Below are 23,470 nucleotides of genomic sequence, written 5' to 3' on the forward strand. Positions count from 1 at the left end.
ATAAGGCCCTTAAAGCACTCCAGGAATTTTTCTATCCATCTAGTTACGTAAATCTGTTAATAATTATTCCTAATAACTTTCAGTGGCAGTGAGACAGAATAATTTTAAGTTGTATTCCTTTAAAAATTACGTCTTTGAAGAAACATGTCTTCTGACATGTTTTATGTAGGTGTCATATTTCTTGGGTGTGGAAGGTAAAAGGTAATAAAAAATTACAGAGATAGCCTATAAAATTTGAAATTAACTGGTAGCATTGCTGATTTTTATAAATGATAGCCTTTCGTAACAGCTACCAAAACTGGTCTTGGAAAAATGGAAGAGAGGAAGTTATTTTAAAAGGAGGTTGTCAAAAACATTTTTAACGTGCTCTTTTCGCTAAGTAATTCTAATTCTATCATTCATGTTAACACTCTCTGAACACTCACTAAGGAGGTCTTATCTTCAGAAACCCAGCTGCTCTTCCGGCTCATAACCTAACAGTTTATGGCTTAATAGTTGCTTTTTGCTTTATTCCTTCGCTCAGTCCTGGCCCTTGAAGAAGCTGATTTAAAGAATGGAGCCTAATTATTCTCCACGAAATGGAAATGCCTCCTGTAAGCTTAAAACTGCTCTTGTTCACTTCTTCTGCTGAAGCAATAATGGTGAATCCTCTTTATTTGCTACCCAAATATTTTTCCTTCATCTGTCACATTCTTTCAGGGTTCTTTTTTTCCTCCCCAGCACCCAGTTGATTTTTAGCATTCTTTTCTGATAAAGCTTTTCAAGCAAATGTAGATCTGATAATATTCATGCGTCTTCAGTGCTTGTGGACAAAGTAGTTGCAGCTTTCCAAAGTTGTATGTGTGTACAAAGACCACTGGCTCTTCTTGAATTTGATTTTCTTTTACTGCGTTCTTGGTTTCTGTAGCAGAAATGCCTGCTCTGTTCTTAAGGCATTGTTTTTTTCACTGGGATCGTCAATGTTCATTTCAAACACTTACATATTTTTCTGTCCTATTTTCCCTTTGTTTTTTTTTCCTTCTGACCCATTCAGGGAAAAGCAGTTGGACTTTCTCCATATAAATGAACAAATGAATAAATACTGTTTTCTGTGGTCTACAGAAATTGTAGTATAGTGAGATTTTGGCACAGAGTGATTTAAATATGTTTTAAAGAATAACTTTATTCCTTGTCTCATATTTGTATTCCATTTCCTACAGAAAAGTCAATTCAAATTAATTAATGTCTTGATTAGCCTCTGAGTAAAGACTGTATATCAACTTTAGTATTAGTTTTTGCTAATAAAGTGAATAGGCTGTATAAATTATTAAGCAATTATACAAATTAAATGTATTTAGATTTTTTATGTTTGTATCTTCTACTTTTGGAAAACAGGCAATGACATATTTTATTTACTAGATGTTGGGTTTATAGCCCTGATTTGTATCAAGCTGGTTTTAAACGGAAATGGAAATTTAATTAAAAGATGGAAAACAATATTTTAAAAAAGCTTCTTATTATATAAGCTGCTAGACCTATGAAGGAAGATATTTATAATGTGTAATTATTTTATGATAACTGAAGCTGACTTTGTTTAATCACCGCGTAATTTTGAAGTTTTTAGGCAGCGGATTTCAGCCTCACGTATCTATTTCTTTGATCCTAGACAACAGGAAAAAGTTTCTTTTTCAAAACTCCAAAGGAACTAGGTTTGGGTTGCACTAAACGGAACCAGCCTGGAGTGAGGTATTCCTTCTGCACCTACAGAAGAGATTACAGCGATGGAAAGCTATTTATTGTTTCAGTGGGTTTCAGTTCCAGTTGCTTCACCCATTAGAACAATCCTTGTTCCTTGGTTTGACTTTGTTGTCAATGCATTAAAGAAACAGAAGCAAAATAAACCCATACAGTGATAATATTTTTATGTAAAATTGAAGTCATGCTAGAAATAAGAAGTATGGCCTCTAATAGACCCTGTCAAGATTTCCAGGTTTATTGGTAAAAGAAAAATGAATTAAAGCTCAAAATTAAAGCTCAAAATGAATATAGAGCTATGTTTACTTTTATTCCCGTGCTGTATCGTGACTTTGACATTAATGGGTGTAGGGTTGTGCATCATCAGTCAGCATTGCCAAACCTCTCCAGGACGAACTTTATCACCAAAATAGCTAGGGGAGACTTGAGTAATGTCCTAGATGAGAGTAATGAAAATCAGAATGTCACATTTGAACAAGATGCTAATAGGAGTTGCAGTCGTGCCGGAGAACAGGAGTAGGTTTTGCATGGCAGGTCATGTTGGATCCTGTCGTGGGATGGACAGTTAAGTATATAACAGTTTCCCTTCTTCAGGTATTGTTAAATTTGTTCTGTTCTTCTTTCCTTAACTCCGGGGTTTGTGTGCTCACACTATTTCTGGGTTTTTCTTCAGTTGTTTGACTCGGGCTTTTTCAGAAAACAGTAAGAAAATTCTCTTTTAAAGAAAAGACAAAAGCTGGATAATTTGAAATGTCAGGTTTTTATTTTGGTGTAGGTGTTCTTTGTCTCAGGAGCTTAGCTATTGCAGTGATTTCAATTACGTAGACCAGCTATTGTTTGTTTTCTGCTGAAACTGCTGCCCCTTTAAGTCATCTTTTTTGATAGTAAGCTTTGCTCATCTTGTGGAAAAGATTGATCCAAACCAGGTGATGCTGTAAACTCAGAACCCGTTTTGTGTTGCAGCTTCTTTGTGTATTTTGACAAACCCATCAAGTATAAGGGGAAAAGAGGTAGCAAATATCAGTTGTAAATCTTGTGACAAAATAGGATTTGTCTTATCTGCTAATGATAATTTTTAATCTAACATGAAAATTATCTTGTCATAATGCCAATGCCATAAAACAGTGTATTCGCTATTTGTGAGGTAAGTATTAACAATTTTTTCTGTCAGTGTGAAAACAAATATCACATGCATCTTACGGTGGCCATTAATTACTGATAACTAAATTGTCTGTAATCTATCTTTCTTTCCTTACAAACAAAAAATCATTACAATATTTCTTCTGTGAAACCTTGCTAAAGGCAAAGGAGTTAGAATGCTACTTCAGGTGTCTGCTCATCCCAGAAGGATGGGAGGAGAAAACCACAGGCAAATAGAAACACTGGGCTAAAATTATTTGTGGCACGTGTCTGTGCAGCTGCTTTGGGTGTCTTCAGACTATTCTGGTAGGTGTGCGAGGTATGGCAAACCTTGGAAAACCATCCACAGCCGCAGAGCGTGGTGAAGGAGGCGTGTCAACGTGCAAGACCTGAATTGAGTCAGCAGAGGAGAATGGAAAAAAAAAAAAATTTGCTTAATTTCTGGATCCATAGTGCTGCTGTTTTAGCTGGGCTGTCTTGGGACACTAGTGAGAGTAATAGCAATGCGGGGCATTAAGAGGGGAAAGGTTTTTACAGCCGTTTTAGTCAAGCTCGCTGGCTACCAGGGCTAATAGGATCCTCCAGCTGTTTTCACAGCTTTCATATCTGCTTAATAAAGCTGCTTTTTAAAAACAATTAATGGTATCTCCTTTTATTTTTAACCAGGCGACTTTTTCTGTTCTCACACAACACGTGTGCAAGAGGCTGTTTAATGCAAGTACAGTAGTATTTGCTCATTAAAACATGTATTATTTAGAAGGCTGACAAGCAGCAGTGTGTATTACCTGAGAGACCAGAATTCCTCTTTGCAGGATATTCCAGTCTACCCGTTAAACAGGAAAGTGTGTGTTCTTAGCTTCACCGAGAAGTACTTATAAAGTAGATGAGTCTGGCTCCTAAGAAGCCATTACAATCTGGCGTGAAGTTAGATATTTATAAATATTTCTAGAACACAGGGTCATCAGTGTCTCTTGTATAAATACACGTTTAGACACATAATAATCCATTTAAAATGTCTTGGTGAGGAAGGTAATTTTTGTCTAGCTTCTCTGTGAAAACCACAGTTAAACTATTGCAGTTACCTTTCAGGACCTGAAAGGCAAAATATGCAAGGCCTCCAGAACTGCATGGAAAGGGTACGATGAGGTACAAGTATTTGTGAGGCAATGCCTTTATTTAGAATATGGCCACATTTTCAGCTCATCTGGACTTCAAGATTAGTTTAATTCCTTAGAGCGAGCTTTTTGTTTTCCAGGCACCTGTATTTTCTTTTTCTGTCCCCAGGATTTTCCAAGATATAGGGAAGATGACCCCCATAACAGTATTCTGATTTTTTTTTTTTTTTTTCTTTTTATAAAGTTTGCCCAAAGCAGACATCTGAAGAAATGTCTTCCAATCGTGACTCGAGCCTTACTAATGCTCCGGTGCAAAGCAAGCTAGTATCTTCCTTCCAGCAGCACACAAAGAAAGCACTTAAGCAGGTAAGCTTGGATTGCCTGATAATCAATTGGCTTCCCTTTAGCATGTGTGTCAGTCTTATACAAATAAGATCTTAGCAGAATTTCAAGGTGTTTCTGAGGATTTTTAGTGCTTTGTTTAGTGGGGTATTGCTGGGGTTTTTTTCTTCTTTTTACCTGTGGTGCAGTCCTGCTATTTATTGTGAGTTTGATCGGGTTTTAAGTGCTTTTCACATAAACAGAATTGTTTATATTGTCACATCCCTGCTTTTCCAATGTAAGCATTTGTGTTGGAAATTTTGTGTGAGGCTTAAAAGAAAGATTTGAAAGAAGTTCTGCAGATAGGTGAGAATCTGGGTATACTTGCTGCTCAGTTTTTCTTTATGGTCTGATAGGTAATTTTTCTTTCATACTGTATTTGACACTACAGTGTATAAAAATGGAGTAGTTTTCATTTTTTGAATAAGTTATTTGCATTTGGGTGATTTAGGTTGCATGATAAGTAGTAAAGCTTGGCAAAACTAGCTGATTATTGGAAGTCAAATACCAACTGAAAGCATAGCAATGTGAAAATTATTTTCCAACAGTGCCATATTAGTTCAGCTTGCAGCCAGGCAAATGAAAAAGAAAAACTAGAAAATTAAAATTAAAAAACCCTATCATTATGTCCTCTCAATTTTGAGTATGTAGGAATTGTTTTAATCTTGTAAAGACTATAAAAAAAGGAATACCACTTTTCTAAACTGTTAGCGTAATGAGATTATGTTGTTCGAAATTTTCTTGTAGCTGCTCTCTTAGTTACGGTTAACAGAGGTCTAATATTTCATGGGGTAGTTTATTGCTGAGTTGTTGATTTAGGCTTAAGTTAAGCAAAGCCTGTCTACATCTCCCTGAAACACTTAAGTATTTGTGCTTCGTTTTTCATGTGGTTTGAGTTTAAATCCACTAAAATTAATAGACCTTTATCAATCATGTAAGGTTATATCTTGCACTTAGAGGCTTTGAGGATGGTTATGTTGGGGAAAGGATGGTTAGATTGGGGTCTCACATCTGTTGGTCAGAAAAATTGAGCAGTGGGCACAAAGCATCTCACTAACTGTGTGGATAGTTGTGAGAAAGGCACACTTTTTGGAAACTATTTTATACAGATCTTTTGCAACATGTGAACTTTCTTAGGGGTGGAGGGAGCAGGCAGAGGAAAAGGAGGGGGGAAAAAAGCAAAGCCAAAAATGTTTGAACTTGTATAGCTGTTTAAACTCTTTAAACTCTTACCATTTGTCACTTAGCAGATGTCTAGCATTGAGAATGATTTTTAAAAGAGCAAACTAATCAGAATAGCTTAATTAATATAAAAAGTTGTAACATTGATGGAAATCTTTGAAAACATTCCCTAAGGCGGTAGAGTTAAAGCAACATCAGAAAGTTAAGAAATCAATAAAAAGAAATTGGTTTTAATTAAGTTGATGGTAATTAGATCCTGTACTTCAGAGTATAAGTGTATTATTACAGCTATCAGCGAAATGTTTTCTCTAGGTACAGTATTAGACAAATGGACATTTGTACTGGGGAAGAGTGGAGGATTTTTGCTGTGTTTTCTCTAAAGTTTCAGATGTTAGCTACTGCCATATACATGCTGCAGATTTGAGTTAATTTGATACTGTAGCAGAGGTTAATAAACTTTAACAGTGATTTTATTTGTAAAATTGCTGTTGGAAATTTATCCTTTCACTTTCCAGTCTTTCTATTGCTTTTATGGATACGTAATACCTAAAATTTGTACAAAGAAGAACCTTTAGTACCTTTGAATACACAAGAAACTTTAGACGGTTGTATGGAACGCTCATCCAGCTGATACTAACTTACTGGTTTTACGCTAAAGTAACACAAAATGAGCCATCATCATGCTCTCAGCGAGTGCTTATACTATATAAACATATATATACTGTATATATGTCAAAATGGGGTCTTTCCTAGCTGTTGCTCTTTTCTATTAGTAAACAGTCTTCACGGAATGAAAACCTGCGAGATAGTCTTTCAAGCAGTTTCCTACTCAATTTATTTAAAAACAGTGGGTTCTTCACACTAACTTGATCTTGTGTGTATTTGTTTTGTAATCCATTAAAATTAAAGTGAGAAGCAAGTTGATAATGTGCAGTATTTCTTGAAGATCTGAGCTGGAGTTAGAAGATTTTCTCCACTGTTTATATACTTATTAACCACTCTAGTCATATATAATTCTCTTTAAAGTATCATGTGCTGGATTTACATATTATTTGATTTTTAATGAATTCTAGACATATCTTCCTGGGTTTAGATTGCAAAGAGTAACCTCCCATTTCCTTGTAACAGCCTGCCTGTTAGGATGTTCTCATGAATCAAATTAGTCACAACAGTGAATTTCTTGAGCTATGCTAGGAGCTTGGAGGAAAGGGCGTTTTCTGTGCCCTGGCTCTTGGTCTTGATTTCTTTTAGGCAGCAGTGGATCTGGGGTACTTCCCAGGGGCTAAGGAGGTTTGCAGTTGCAGTAAACTCTCACACGGTCTGTGTCACAGTTCAGACCTTATCTCCTCACCTTTCAAAGGCTGGGCTGCCATTTCGGTCTGGAAACTTTCTAGCTTCACTGCCTTCCGTAGTGTCCTTGTTGGGAGAAAGGTTTTGAGTGTTTTACCACTGAGTGTGTTTCATGCTTCTCTTTCGTTTTTGAGGCAGTTTCAGTTTTGCTCTTGTATAGTATCTGAGTGTAATATCCAACAAAATAGTTCCCATTCATGAGGGTTTAGACAAAAGAGTCTGTGGTGTAGAGCTGCCTTCTATGCTTGGCTTTCTGATGGCAGATTTTACACATTTCTGTTTCCCTTTTGCGGTTGGAAGCGCTGGGGTATGTGTGCCCAGCTGTTGCTGATCTAGTACCTTTGAAAAGAAGGTTTATGGCATGCTGTCACACGCTGATTTCCTATCAGTACTGATCAGTTCCATACTGATTGACCTCATTTTCGCACTCGAGAGTTTTGGCATGCAGACCCATGTAAGGACCTCTTCCTGGGAAAGTGCTGAACTACGTCTGCATCTGCTAGCAGTGGTACATGGTCACACTACTGTGTGAATTATTTTTGCTCTGGACAAGGCTAACTCAAGTACGGACATCAAGTCATGGCATAGTATCTACCATGCTCCTCTCTGGTCCAGTTTATGTTCCATTGACTTGAGGTGATACTTTTTTTTTGGAAGTCTTCGCTATGTACAGATTTGGTTGTATCTATCAAGATGTTCTTGGAACATTTCTCAGAAGAAACGATCATACCTGCAAACTGGCCTCACGTAGGTAACACTGAGCATGTGTGAATATCCAGGACATTGAGGTGGTATTAGTGTCTGTTGGACTGTGATAGCCAAGTATCAGAGCACCTTGTCCATCAGTTTTTCCTGGGGCAGTACCAAGAGAGGATAAAGAACTTGAAGATGCACTATAACGATGTCTGGGATGATAGTAGACCTTCCAGACATGGAAGAAAATCCTGCCTCACTTTTGGCACTTTGGAATCAGCACCAAGAAGGGTACCCATAAATTTTCTCTTGGGAGAAGAGAAGGATACTCCATTCAGACTCAGGATCTGATTACAGACCAGGACATGTCTGAGACTGTGCTGGGCATCCAGATCTCTTTGTAGAGACAGAAACTCCAGAGACAGCAGCCAAGTGGGTTTGGGAGGAGAGAAGCTCAGGAATAAGGGAATCTACACAAGGTATGTTATTGCCGTGGTTTGTTCTGTTTTTCTTAACTTTGGGCTTTGTCTGCATGCTTGGTGGCTGGGTTCATGTATGTGCCACTATTTTATTCATGAAGTGGGTAGATGCAGTTTTTTATGGAGAAGGAAGGCACCTGTCCATATGACTTGTTCTTACGGCAGATGTGGCGACTCCACACCCCTTTTTGTCCAGTGGATGCTCTCAGGCCCCAAGCAGTAAGAGAGCTATGGGGAAGTTACTGTGTTCGCTCATGTGTTGCTTCTGAATTATAGGACATTAGACCTGTACAGCTCCAAATAACATTTCAGGCTGACTTGTCTAGCACAACTGTAATTATTATTAGAAACCAGCCTACGACCTGAAGCAACAGGAGACTAAATTTCAGAGCAGAATGGTGAACAGTGTAATTTAACCCCAATTTACCCAAGTTCACAGGACTAGTTTATCAAGATTTCTTTGGTGGATATTTTGGGGTTTGTTTTGGTTTGTTTTGTGGTTTGCTTTTTTTTTAAGGACACAGGTGTCCAAGTGCCTAGGTCTGGGTTGGCACTGAAGGTAGAATCCTGATCTCCCTTGATGCTGGTGTGGATTTGCTTTCCTCTCTTCAGCTCAGGCACACGGCATATCTTACTTTGGAAGAAGAACAAGAGCAAACTCACCAGTCTTGCTCCCTCCAAATTCATGCTGTTAGGATTTCTTTCCTTGACTACAGCCAGATGCAGGTTATCTGGAAGCATTTTGCTGTCCGTAGAAAGTAACCCAGTATGAGTCTGTCTGTGGTGTCTATCCTTTGACTCATTTGAGCAACTACTCACTCACATGTTCTAGTATCAACCTGATATATTTGCCTGCCCTCCTTTCCCTTCCTTGCCCCCAAAGAAACAAAGGTGACAGAGGAGATCACTATGATTGTGTCCTTATCACTTAAAATTTGAGCACAGGGTGTCTTCCTGGAAGGCTCTGAAAATCCACTGTGAACTGAGAGGTCCTTTTTGTACTGAATTCCTTGGTATAGAGAGTTTGCTGCAGTTTCTCGTGGTCTCCGTTAACCATTTTCCTATGTTTCATTTCAGATGCCACAAATTTACCGAGGCCACAGTTGGAGAATTCTGGCTCCCTAGCTGAAGCATTTGATCAGATGTCTGGCAACATAAGTGATGATTCTTGACAAATTTTCCTGTCAACAAATGGAAAACAAGGAAAACATGTTGCTTTTTGACTTCTAGAGAGACATGGGAAGGGACAGTGGAATTTACAAAATGCATTCAGGAAAACGGAAGTTCGAAGATGATAAACTAAACTGATTTTCTGATTGCCAAGACAAGTCTAGGGAAGAGGAGAGAGAAACTATGGCAGGGAGACTGCATAATGGGGAAAAGAAGCTGGAAGAGCAAGAGTTCCAGCAGGAGCTCTTCAGGGAGTACATGCATTGCCCGAAGGCAGGCTGCACGGTATGTCCCTCTAAAGGTCCCTATGCACGGGCAGCACGTACCAGCTGCTCAACACAGTGCTTTGGTAAGACACAAGACAATGTTAATGAGACTTTCTTCTGGGTCATCCCCATGGTCCGCAGCCCTTCCCTGTGATGGAAAGAAAGGGACAGAAATCCACCCAATCCCTGTATTCTTTTTGTACTACTTTTTAATAACTAGCTCCCAGTCACTGGGGCATTTGGCTTCTTTGGTTTTCCTCTGGGGTTGTTCGCACAGTATGCTTTTTGCAGCGCTCCTGCATGTTTTCTGTTTTAATAAATGTATTTTCCACAATTTCCTACTCTGAGAAATAACTAAGAAGAATTTTAAAGCAACTTTAGCATAGTACCATGTTGAAGTGTAGTTGGTCCTCTGCCTCACTTTAGGACGGTGTCCCTCACTTAAAATATGTCCCGACGTGAGCATTACCTTTGGTTAAATCTACCACTGCTACCTAGTGGAATCTCCTTCCCAAATATAGCTCGGAAGAGCTCTCTTTGTTCTGTTCTGTAGATGCAGTTTCTTGTCCCAGGTCTCAGACAGTCAAGCTGATGATAGTGGTCTGGTTCTAAGCATTGTATGTGTCTGGCAATGTTTTTCTTTAAGTAACCTGGGGAACCGTTTCGGATGGATTCATCATTGCTACTATATGGAAAAAAGTATCCTCACTGCAGATGAGAGTCCCAGTCAAGCTTTTCCAGTGATGTTACCTGGTTTTTCCATATAGTGGCAGTGGGTGTCTACGTGAATATCTTCTTCTGGGCCATATGATAAGAACAACTTTTGATTTGAATAGTTTATAAAGTGAAATTATACCCCGGTGAAAATAAACCATGCCTTGCTTTTGAAGCGCGTCCTAGAAATGGTTGGCCTTTTCAGGGAAAGACAGGAGCTGGAATAGCTCGCAACTCTTCAGAGCTCTAGGAAGCCTCCTGTAAAATGCTGACAAGCAGTTACCTACAAATGCTGTTCCAGGAGCTGTTGGGTAGGTCTCCGGAAGGCTGTGTGCTCGGGGGGGGTGGACGTGTGGCAGAACCCAGGCTGAAGCAGGATGTCTGGCGGGAAGGCATTGTGCTGTAACCGCTTACGTTGGTGCAATGGAAACTGGTGCACCCGTTTCTCTGAGGGGTGATAGGTGTTTTATCCGGAGCACTAGTCTAGCCCTGAAGCCCCCACTGGATGCTTTGGACCCTGTGCAGAATATGCTTGCAAATTTGGCCTAATGGAAAATGTTGGTTACTGTTCTAAGTAAGATTTTGTATTGACATTGCTATCTTTATTTTTGTTTGGTTTTAAACTGCTTTCTACACACTGTTTCCTTACCTATGTGTGCTTTATTGAGCCAAGAAACAGATTTTTCCATAAAGCACTTTTCAGCTGAGAGATATTATTAGTTTAGTACTATGCAAACAATTTTTAAAAAACCCCAACACTCTTAGGTAAAAAGTGTCACTGAGTCAACGCATATGCCATCATCATTCCCATTCACATGCAAGTCAGAACAGACGGTGAACACATCACATGGGTTTTTTTGTCCTTCTCTTGTTTCTGGGGTTGGGAAAGCAACAAAAATGTTTACTTTGCAGTCTGTCATGACCTGCAGCAACTGTAGCTGTGAATGCATTATTGTAATCCTCTAGAAGATAGGGCTGGTGTACAGACAGCGCGTAAATACACACGTCTCTGTCTCTGCACCAGAAATGTCCAAGCACTTTAGTTCAGTGGTAGTTAATACACAGATAAATGTTCAGTTGTTAATGTATACTGTAGTTGTACAGAAAGACCCCGACCACTGCTGGGACCTAAATAACAAATAAGCAGCAAGAAACTATTTTTGTTCCAAATACAAGTCTAAGTGTCACAGGGTAGGAGGATGGCATGGGACAAGAATAGAGGTTTATTCAAGAATTTATTAACAGTTTGAAAATAAGCCGTGGGTCTCCAAACTTCCAGCCTGGTGTTCTACCACTACTCTTTGTCTCCAAATGATCGGTTGTGTATGCTTGGCACCAATACTGTTAGGTTTGGTGCACAAGTCTGGTTGGAAGTAAATTGATTTACTCTACGCTTTGGAAATGGCACTTTGTACTTTGTAGCTGTTGCCTAGCTAGAAAGACTTAAGACATCTTTATTAATGTTTTATTCTTATGTTTGCTTGCTTATAACTGAGGACTTCTAATGTATGTTTAATATAAGTGGTAGTGTCATCCTGAAAGTAACAATATGTTTATTTTCCATGATTTGTGGTGCTTACTGTTTTATTTTAACTGCTCTGCGTATCCATGAAGCAGGTTGCCACTGAGAAATTTTAATTCAATAGAGGGATGGGAGTTGAAGGCTGTCTTAATTTTACTAACAAAATGAGGGTGAGAGAGAGGACAAAGACTGAATTTTATGGTGGTGTTAAATGAATCAGTGATAAACTATAAATCTGTTTCATCTTTGCCAATTTGGGATCCATGACTACGATGTAGAGCTGTTACTTATTTTGTACAATAGTCTTTTCTCAGTGTATCATAGCTTGTGTTTTTCACGTGGCAGAACGGAAGAGTTCCATAGCTTTACTTTTCTGATTCATAATGTGTGAAATTCCAAAGGTTATGTTTCACGATATGAGTTTCAGAATGTAGACTTGACATTTATAGAACAAATAGAAATCTGGGACAACATTGCTTAATGCAACCAAGTGTTACATATCTTTGTTGTTAATAACTTAATTTTTAACATTCTCAGCATGTCATGCGTTTAAGCTGAAATGAAAGTGCTTTTCTGCATTAATGGTTTAGCTGTATGCTGCCTTTTTTCATTTTGAGTTGAAAAGATGTGGGAAAGAAAAATCATGAAAAGTATCCCAAGCAGCAGTAAAATCAGAGCACAGAGCTTCACATTTTGTTTCTGGTGCTCTTTTGGGGATGTGTTTTTCCCCTCTCTCCAGTTACCTTTTAGTTTATGTTGTTTCCTTTCATTTCTACGTCAAAGATGACTTTATTAGTTTTTACTGAAGAGAGTCAACCGTTTTGTCACATGGGTGAAGAAGTTTCTGCTGTCTTAAGATCAACTAAATATGAAATTATTGAGAACAGATGATGACATTCATGAAACTTGCAACATTCTGCTATACTCCAGCAGGGGCATAAACTCCCCAAAAGAAAGGAGACTTGTTCTTTTCACCTCTTTGTAAAAAACCGTTTGGAATTAGGAGATCGCTGTTGATTGCCTGGTGTTTTTCTTTTGCCATCTATCTTCAGAGTTTGCATTTTCTTAATACACATCTTTTTATGTTATTTTGAGTTCTTTGGATGAAAGTGGATTCATAGGTTACTTAAAGATTTTGGCAATAAAAATAATTTAATTAAACAAATTAATTATGCCAGGCTCTGTATAATGACCGTGGCAGTGTTATTCAACAGATGGTCACAGGTTCATTTTTATGAATGGGAATATTGGGAATTCTCCATACTCATTATGTGCGAGAGATTCACAGATGTCCTTTGCAAATCTGCTTGTGAAAGGCTGGATGTAAGTACAATTTTGGTGGTCATTTTAAGAGAGCTTTTAACATTTAACTTGTATACAACATGAACTTTGATTTTCTTTCTCTTCTTTTTCATTCATGTGCCATCAAGATAGGATGGTAGTAATGTTTTACAGAATACTTCAACAGGGATCAGTTCTAGGAATTTACAGCTTGAAGCTTTTTTAACTCGAGCATTTAGCACAAAGTGGTTGGATACATTTGAAATGCAAACATAGAGTCTTAGTAAAAAAATATATACTTTATGTAAGCTGTCGTATGTGCTGTATGTGTTTCTCTCTTACTTTCCATAGTAAAAATGACACCTTATCATTTGGTAGAATCATCAGCTCTTTCTTGCAGATCTGTAGGAAGCCCAGATAGGGGGTTATATATCTCTAAATATGGATGAGATGCAAAAGGCTGTGTCGGTAAAAAATGCCCATGTAGTTTGTGTCAGTTACTGTTTCTAGATCTACAGTAAGATTTGGAACCATTTTTCTTTGGAATACGTTATGAAATTTCTCATTTTCTTCAGTGCTAGTTACAAATTTGACTCATCTACTTTGTGTTTGTTCTCTTCACCAGAAGAGCCAAAACTCGAGATTTATTTGGTCGTGGTGACTAGGAAAGCACTAAATTAGCTTGGTGCCCTGAAAGCTCAATATAGCAAAGCGTTTGGTGTATGTTTCACTTTGAGTAATCCCATTGACTTCCCAGCTAAGTAGAATTAATCTTGGGATACAAGATTCTTGTCTTATCCTACAGTAGTCTTGTATCCTAAAATTAATGTCCCTCAGGCTAAGCATAGAGAGATTATATATTCGTCCTCAGCAGAGACTGCACAGAGTGTCCTTGGTTTATATGTTACTGTGTTTAACCGTGTTTGGCTTTACTAGTAACTAGCATCAGTCGGCAATTTCTCCCTCTGCTGGCTTGCTCCTAGTGTTGTCTTGCAAAGACTTGTCTATCCAAAATTTCAGACCCTGCGGCTTTAAATTCGAAGAATTTAACCCAAAATCGATGTGTTTACCTGTGAATAATGCATCCCACTAAACAGGATGACTGAGCAGCCATCTTTCTACCTTGCAAATCAAATGTTAAATTATTTATTTGATACTTTTGTACCTTCCTCCCCTGCCTCATATCTTGCCTTTGACAAATGACACGATAGAGAGGCATAGGGAAGATTATTTTTCCATTCTCTGGGCACAGCGTAATTTGTTGGCACTTTGTGTTAAAACTTTGACTTAGATTGTGATGTCCACATGGTTGTAATGTTTTTTTTTCCTTTCTGCAACCTGTATTTCAGATGTCCACATATGTGTAGCTTTATTGTCAGCTTGAGTCATCCTGTACAGATTGATTTCCAAACTTAACTGTGGTCTCTGTGTGGTGATTGGTTCCTTGCATTGTGAACTGGTGGGGATGGGGGACTGGCAGTGAAACGATGAATGTTAGGGGGGAAAAAAACAACTGAAAAGCAAATGTGTCAAAGGGAAATGGTGTCTTTAAGGTTTGTGCTTGATCCTCACGTGTTGAGGTGCTTAGCCTGTAGCTCAGAAGCGGGCTGTGCCTCAAAGTAAATAGTTCTGGTAGCAACATTTGCCTGCTCCCAGCTGCGTTCCCCACTTTTGTGGCTCTGAGTGTCCAAGGAGTGCTGGGATGAGCCGAGCTGTCTTGCATTAGTGCTCTGTGAGCATGGGGTGGCCTGTGCTTCTTGGAAGTGCCAGAGCAGTTGCATAAACACGTGCTTAAGGTCCGCAAGTGGCCTTCCAGTAACACGAAAAGAAGGTAAGTGATGCGCTTGGCAAGGGTTGGGTACCGCTACCCTCGCTTCCGCAGCGCGTGCGTCACCTGAGGCGTACGAACCGGGCTGCCTCTCGTTGGTGGAGAATACCCTGCTGCTTGCTTCCTCTCATTCGTGAGGAGCTCAACCTAAAGCGTTGAAAATCAACTGTGAGGCTTTACAAAGAATCTACCTTTGTCACAGTGGCTGCATAAATCAGTAAAATGGTATTTTCTGATGGGTGTTGGCAACAAGGGTGTGGTCCCTGGTAGAGGTGGAAATTGTCTTGAAAGGTCAGGAGGAGACTGGAGGAGGACGTGGGGCATCGTTTGGGCTCTTACTCGTTTGTCTAGGGAGGATGACATTAAATATGGATGTTTATTCCCTTTGCTCTTCATCAGGCACATCAGGTCGTGGGGCACACGATACAGTTTGGGTTGTGGTTATATTGGTATGCTCTTAGCGTAGAACTTGGCTGGTTTTTCAGTTAATTTTTAGTGGACTATTTGTTACTGTCTGGGTGGTATTACTATTAAATAAAGATCACCTGGTTTGACACTTTAGCTTGGCAGGACTGTGCCCTGAGGGTCATTTTTGGAATGTGGGGGAATTTTTGAGAAATGTCAACATTTTGGAATTGGCTGTCCGCAGGTCTAGCTGTGCTTGCAGAAGACCTGTATGAATTTTCTGTCTCAAAAATGTGTGAAGTGTAGTCTGTTCTTCATGGCTTTCTGCTTGCTTTTTTGGTTCAGTGCAGATCTGACCAGCTTCCTCTCTTTGTTTGATTTCAAGTGTTCTAAGTTGCTTTTTATTGCACAGTGCTAATGTGTCTTTTAAGCCCTTTTATAATACACTTCTTAATCGATGAAATAGCTTTTGTGTGGCTTGGTGTATTTTGTGTAGTGTGTTATGTAAAGGAATAGAGTGATATTGATTTTTTTTTCAGAGTTTTTTTTTAAATTTATTTAGCTATGTTAGCTATGTGAACATTTTAGAAAGATATTACAGATTAATTAAAGTTACAGACTTAAACCTTATAAGGCATCAGCCATTCATGCTCATAAACCTAGAAGGATAATTCCTATCAAATATGTTCCTTGCTGATACAGTATTACTTTAAAAATCCCCCTCAAGATCATAACACAAATCACAGTTATAAAAGGAGTGCACAGTAAGACTGGAGAAAAATAGACAAGAGGATAGGAGAGATCTGTGTGAAGCCCAGCCCATTCTGATTAATTCCAGAATTTTAAAGCCTGCAAATGTATTAATTGGCAAGTGTACATGTTTGTATGTTTTAAGATCTTTTGAATCAGATACCATTTTCCATATAAAACAGTCTGACAGGTATTTGCTATTTCTAATCTTTAAATATTTTGTATTACGTTATCAACCCTGTATTCGATCCATTTATGAAACACAAAGCACTCCTATTTGTAGAGATTTATTCTTGTATCATTTTTCCCCAGATTTGCCAGAACACCATCATGTTCGTGTTCTGAAGGTTAATGCCCAAAGTCAAGCAGACAGAAGCCAAGTGCTGCAAGGTTTCCAAGATTAGGACTGATTCCCTTCACAAAAATAAATGATTCCTGCCATGTTCAGTGATTTTGTGCAGCACTACTCACGGCTGAGTGAGTGCATCAATACTGTAGTCCTTACATGCTGTACATACTGATGACACTCTGTGTTAACTTGATTGACTGAGCAGTATACTGGAGAGGATGCACCTGCGAGAGATGTGCAGACATATATATATTTATCCTGGTTTTGAAACATTTATTTTACCTTTTTTTTACTTGGAAGTCTTAGTTTCACATTCCATGGGTTATCATGTTGTGCTGTTAAGGTAGAGCAAACAGTTACGTCCTTCTTTGTTGTCAAACCGTATTGGAAAATGATCTAAGGTGCATCTTCTTTCTCTTTATAACCAAAAGCCTGATTTTATATTTTAAAGGAAAATGACATAAAGGGGACGAATGTGAAGTCTGGCAAGTCAGTAGCTGTGTAAATTATGCTTATTTTAAGAGATTCGGTTTAATAGTAGAGAAATGTCTCGTGTAATTCACTTATAATCATTGGCTTTTGTTACATTTTTATGTTTTGTTATCGTTTTTGTAGGCTTTAAGACAACAGCAGAAAAGAAGAAATGGAGTCTCAATGATGGTAAACAAGACTGTTCCTCGTGTTGTTTTGACACCATTAAAGGTGTCTGATGAGCAGTCGGATTCACCTTCAGGTAAATAGCTAAAGGACCGCTTGCAAGATCAGCTCTAGTCACAGAGCCTTCCTCCGAATCAGCTGTGTAGCACACAGAATTTGGAACTGCTGAAATAATATTTCCACTTGGTGGCTTTGTTTAACGTCTTTATTTCCTTATCAAACCTGGGGTCTCAAGGATGGAGATTTTTCTTTAATAAAGAACTGAAGGCACACGGTAAAATGACAATTGGTATTAGCAGCAGCTTAAAAGGAATGCAAAGTAACATTTTGTTTGGCTCTGGAACTCTGATGGAGGACCACATGCTGGTATTCAATGCCATAAAAAGGGGAGGGGGGGGAAGGCAAGCTTCTCTGTGAATGTGAGTTTGTGTCTCAATTCTGCATGGCAATACGCGGATCCTTTTGTTAGCTTTCCTTCTCCTGGCACCATGCTTATCACTGCAGCGTAACCTTGACCTTTAGTTCTGGTGGTTAAGTTGCTTCATTTTAAGAGATTTCTATATGTTTAACACAAATTGACAATTGTATTTCCAGGCATATCTCTTCTGTAAATGTTTCTTCACAAAGAAACGATCTTTTTTTCGCCTTTAGATTACTTTACTGCCCCGTAACTTGAGGTTAAAATATTTTTAAAGATATCTCTTGGGCATTATAGGAAACCATTGTTTTTATTAGATCACTGAACATTTTTATTGACTGCAATGTTCAGTAAACTTTAGTTTTTAGCACTTAATTGATTTATTGAGCTTTTACTTCCATTTCCTCTGGTGATGAGGAATCGAATTGTGACCAGAAAGGTGTATTTCAGCAAGTGCATGTCAGTTTGTTTTTTTTTAAACCCTATTTTTGCTTTATTTACGGTGTAGGGGGTGCTGGGGGGAATTGTTGGTACAAAGCGCATCAGTATCATGTTTGGGGGTTTTTATTCTTTCCTAAGGATCTGAATCTAAAAATGGTGAAGCAGATGGTTCTGATAAAGAGATGAAACATGGGCAAAAGTCTCCAACAGGAAAACAAACAAGCCAGCACTTAAAGAGGTTAAAAAAATCTGGTTTAGGTGAGTAGGAGCAAAAGAAATATCTTACTTGTTATTGTAATACTGATATTTTTTTCTTAAACTCTGCATTCTCTTTAAAAGTTTTATTTTTATGGTTTGTCTGTCCCTTTCTCAAACTCAGCAGCTGACCCTTTCTCAAGAAGGCATCTTTCTTTCTGGCTACCTGGAAAATCCATGGGCAATTTTTTTCCCCCCAGAATGCTTTTCTGTAGTTGCTTTTTAAAGTTTGACAGACCTAAGCAGCCGCAGGCGGAGAGGTCATTTAGCAATTAGCTTCTGGTTGCTGCATTGGGACTTTGGGGGGGATGGGGGCGAGGTGTAGCAAATATTCTTTCTTCCTGGTAAATTTGCTTGCAGTCGAGTATGCGTTTATTCACAAAGATAATAGTATATCTGCTTACATACGTGCCCTATTAGGAGTTAACCCTCTTTTCTTCATTTGCATTATTCCATGTCATACAGAGATTTGGCTTATCGTTTCTGGTTGGTTCTCTTTCTTTGGTTGATCTGTTTCTTCAGTTGGATCCTTAATTATTTTGAAGCTACATCTCTTGAGGTGGTAGATACAGTTTCTGGTTTTATTTTCTGTGTTTTTTAGCAAGATTCATGGATGATGATCTGTAATTAATGAAGAATTTTCTCTGAAGAGATGCTAAGAGAAAATTCTCGGTAGCTCCACGTGATAGGCAGATTTTCCTGCTCTGCGCGAAATATAATTGGAAATGTTCCCTAAGGAGCAGAAAATGTAGTGTTCACTAAGACTCTTGTCTTGGCTAAAGTAAAGTAGAATAATTATATAACTGTTTCTTTATCTTTACAAAGGACTTTTAGCATTCAGCAGACTGCTGAATCATTTAGTATTTTATAGTGTGGCCATACTGGAAAAGTTAGCAAACAAGCTTTTTGTAGAGGCTGGATCATCTAAAAATTACTTAATGTCTTTCTGTGTGGTAAGATTGTTCTTCTTTATTAACGATCCAGCCTAGTGCTATTTTTATATGTAACGATTCTGTAAAATAGCTTGAAGGTACTTTAGTCCCTAAATATCATAGGTTGGTTGTTAGATATGCCATTGCCAGTTCCTGGCAAACTGTTCCCTGCAAGGCTTATTGTATCACAGCCTCCCATGAAAGTGTACTTTGGTTTCATATATGATCTTCCTGCAGATTATTCATCAGTCTCCGATGGATAGATAGTTCTCTGTGTTGATCAAATGGCATTATTCAAAACCAAAAATACTCCTTCAGATTTACAACTTTTGCTATGCAAAGATATGCTCCATTTTGGATGATTTCCTGTAACTTTTCTCTACATTTAAGACTGAGATACATAATTTGGTGTATGCAATTCCTCCCTGTCCCCAGATACTTCAGCAACTCTTGGCCAATGATAACAAATGTAGAGTGAATTCATTAGATTTTTTTTGTGGATTCAGAAAAAATCCTCTGGCCTTTTGGGACACCACACTTGGAATACGGGGAACTTTGTGTAACATTCAAAGGTTTCTGTTCTTGTACCTGCTGAAATGTTTCTTCTATGACATCTTATTTCTTGGGATACAAGTAGAACAGTTGTTGAGCATCTTTGACAATAGGTCCAGTGTCCTCCACAGTGCACGGTTGAGTTCCAGACATTGTGTGACTTTGTGAAACTCTGCTGATCTGCCCGACATTCACTGCACTTCCTGAGCTCCCATTAAATATGATTACTTTCCCCTTTTAGTTAACTGATTCTGCTGACTATGTGATTTCTGTCCTTTTCCTATTTTGATTTTTATACTTCGATGTACAACCATGGTGCTCCCATCCTTTTCAAAGTCAGTTCTCTATGTTGGAGACTAATGAGCTGGGCAGTGATCCCCCCAAACTCTGGTAGCAGCTCTATCAGGATTCAAAATGTCTTTCTCTGTGGAAAACAATATAAAAAAGCGTTGGCACATGGTTTTGCCTAAACTCCTCTTAGAGTTAGGATTAGCTATGCAGTAGTGGCATACCCTTGTCGTATTCCACACATACTCATGTCATATTCTGTGCTACTCCCAAATACTGCACTAAATCTGATTACAAACTTGAGACCTACAGTAAAGGTCCTAAATTAGCTGTAGGAAGGGTATAAGAGAGAGATTTTCTTGTTCTTCTGAACAGATTTCGGGGGTTTTTTAAAGTATGACTGTGCTGGACATCCACAGTGAGCTACTGGCCTGTCATCCTAGCAATAATATACATATTTCTTCCACAAGTTGCTAAAACATCCATTGTAGCCTGTAAGCGGTAACAGGTCATATAAATCAGAAGACATGTGACCTGGGCACCCAGAATTAGGTTTTACTTTCTGACATTGTCTTGGGCTTTTCACACTATTAAAATATCTGCCACTACAGGGCGTTACTGACTTTGCAGGCATAGATCTTGTTTTAGTTTGGAGCATCTCTGTGTGTATGTCTTTCCATAGGATATGAAGCGTTAGCTGGGGAAAATGTTACTCCAATTTGGAATCACTTAGAAGATGGGGATATGTATTCTGTATTGATTAAAGAAAAGGGCATGCATGCAGACATTAAAAACGGATACATCATGCTACTTGTGTTACGCTTGGGGACTGTGTTCATTTTGCATTTATATTTAGTGGGTGGAACAGATGGTGAGGACAGTTTATTGTGATGCATTCATGAAAATGAGCTGTTTTTCGATACAATTGTCCTTTATAACAGGGCATTCATTTGTTTAATGGAATCTTTGCAGTACTGAAATACAGTATGTTGGAAGTATGTGTTGGAAAAGGTTATCTTGTGCTGAGTGCAAAGTAATCCTTGTCTCATTCAGTTAGTATTGTCTGTTGAAAAGTAAAAGGAAATTGCAAGAATGTTTGTGGGAGGGCTGTGGCTGAAGGGGAGCTTTTAGAATTTACAAATCTGATGCATTTTCTTTCATTTGTACATTTTGAGGGTAATGTTACAGCCTTTCAGGGGAGACCACTGTAGGCCTTCCAAGAAATCGAAAGCATAACTGCATTATTTTTATTAATGCTACTGTTAAGTAGTTTGTAGCGTTTGAGAAGTTCCTAATAATCAGTATGCCCAAATTCCCCCATTTGTAAAATGTATTTATTCTTCTTCAGGTGTCAGTTGTAATCCTTGCTGAGAGGTCCTGTGTGAATACCAGATGCCATCATTGCTCACAGCAGTGGAACATTCTTTTCAAATGCCTTTTTAGAGATTCTCCTGAAGTTAGGGTATGATGTAGTTGAGACCCCTCTTGTAGCGTCTTTAAAATATTTGAAAGTACAGCAGACCAAAACCTGGAGGAGTTTCCTGAGAGGGGTTAGAAGCTTTTGAGTTCTTCCAGCCGCCTGGACTCCCCTCCTTTTCCATTTCCCCATTGAGTGTCATAATATGTTAAGAGTGAGAGGAGAAAAGGATGGTAGCAGTAAGTGCTCTTTAAGGAGCTTTAAAAATATATCTTTTAAATATTATCGTGGAGATAATAACAGAAGGAGACCAGGTGGCACCTCCAGTGGTCAGCTCATGTGTTCATCAGTCATAGGGTAAAATCAGTTGTACGCCTGTCATTCCTGACAGGTATTTGTCTAACGAATTCTTAAAGATTTCCACTGATGGAGACTGTAATGCCTCCCTATGGATCTAACCCAGCGTTTCCTTGTCTTTGGTGGGTGAAAGCTACCTTTTCGCAGTATCTTAACAGAAATATTTCTTACCTTGCAAGAGTTTAAGCTTGTTATATTTACTATCCACTGTGGACAGTAGGAGGACATTATTCTTTACCCCTGTGCATCAGCCATTTATGTATTTCCCCTTCCCTCTGCTGAGTCTTACTCATTCCCAGGTTTGTATTTTTCCTCACAGACCCTGTTTTCTAAACCTTTGATAATCCCTGCTGCTGCTTTCTGTGTGTCGCCCATTTTAGATCATAGGTTCTTATGGAAATTCTGAAAAGTGCATGTTTTCAGACACAAATTTAATACATGAAATATTCTCATCTCCATGGTCGCTGTCTGTTCACACAGGTAGTTTTTCGCAGGTGCTGTGGGACAAGCTACATAGGCCGCAGTGCACTGCAGATGCAGAGCATGGCAAAAGAGCAGCTCTCCGTGATGATTCATTCACATCAGCCTCATCAAGCAGCCTTTTGCTTGGAAATAGATGCTTATAATTATGTTGATGACATGACAGGAAAATTTTCTGCTGCTTTTGAGTTGAGTTGATCTCTTGAGCTGGAAGTAAGAATGTCAGCTGTGATGTTGACTGGAACATGGATCCTGTAAGAGCTCAAGAGACGAGTACAGGGAGTGTAAAAGAGGCTGTTAAGACACGTAGAAGAGGCTGTGTTCCCTTCTCAGAGTACTGTTTCTCTGGAGCTTGCTGTATTATACAATAAAAGCTAAAAACTTAAAAAGAAGAATTGTTCTCACTTTCTTCCTTTATTTATGTTTAAAGTTATTTCTGTTTATTTACTCCAGGACATTTGAAATGGACCAAAGCTGAGGATATTGACATAGAAACACCAGGATCTATTCTAGTGAACACTAACCTGAGGGCTTTAATAAATAAACACACCTTTGCTTCTTTACCTCAGCATTTTCAACAATACCTCCTGCTTTTGCTTCCAGAAGTAGACAGGCAGGTAAGTAGCATCGTGCAATATTTCTTTCTTTAATGAGACTTTTTTACAGTGTGTTTGCATAGGCTGATTTGGTTGACTGGGAATTTTTCCAGGAAGGAGTAAGAAGAAAATTCCCATACTTTCTTAGGTAAAACTGTTAGATGTAGAATGACTGTAAAGTTTATCTAAGCATCAACCAGCTCCTGCTTCTTTTCTTTCTGAAAACTGTGCAGCTCCCTGGTTCGTCTAAATGGGAAATGGCCAGCAGATCTTCCAAACTTGCCAAATCTCTTAATTAGCTTTTCTACCTCTGGTGTGGAAGATAGACTTCTCATCTTCCAGACTGTATTTACATTGAGTCTCTTTGTTCATCTGTGATCTTCCTGGGCCCGCTGCCAGCAGTGTCCAGGTCAATATTAGTTCTGGGAGTTTCTTCTCCTCCTCACCTTTTACGCATGCCTACCTGTGGATCTGCTCCGCTCCACTGCCCTGGATCCATTCATTCACACCTTTTGTAATGAAGTTCTTGTTCAGAGCTCACGGCCCTAGGCTCCTAGGGGTTGTTAATCAGTTCTGTTGAGGAAAATGATTTGGGGAGTAACAGGGTGGAAATAAAAGTTTATTTTCATGTTATTTCCTACAATGTTTGGTCCTTCCTGCATTTGTTCATCAGATGACAGGCTTCTTAGAGCAACAAAAAAATCTTTCCAGCATGTCT

At 38.7% G+C, this 23,470-nt stretch overlaps 1 protein-coding gene across 1 annotated transcript in view; it reads left to right on the forward strand.

The window, feature by feature from the left end:
- The window catches only part of ASXL3 (ASXL transcriptional regulator 3), a 98,679-nt gene that overhangs the window by 39,234 nt on the left and 35,975 nt on the right, over positions 1 to 23,470 (forward strand). The window contains exons 5-8 of the mRNA XM_086472722.1: positions 4,234 to 4,355; positions 16,975 to 17,092; positions 18,014 to 18,133; positions 22,610 to 22,773. Of these exons, the coding sequence (XP_086328848.1) occupies positions 4,234 to 4,355; positions 16,975 to 17,092; positions 18,014 to 18,133; positions 22,610 to 22,773 (524 nt within the window). The remainder of the gene's footprint in view (positions 1 to 4,233; positions 4,356 to 16,974; positions 17,093 to 18,013; positions 18,134 to 22,609; positions 22,774 to 23,470) is intronic.

The sequence above is a fragment of the Leptosomus discolor genome, chromosome 13 (assembly GCF_034619465.1).
Source record: "Leptosomus discolor isolate bLepDis1 chromosome 13, bLepDis1.hap2, whole genome shotgun sequence".
NCBI lineage: Eukaryota > Metazoa > Chordata > Aves > Leptosomiformes > Leptosomidae > Leptosomus > Leptosomus discolor.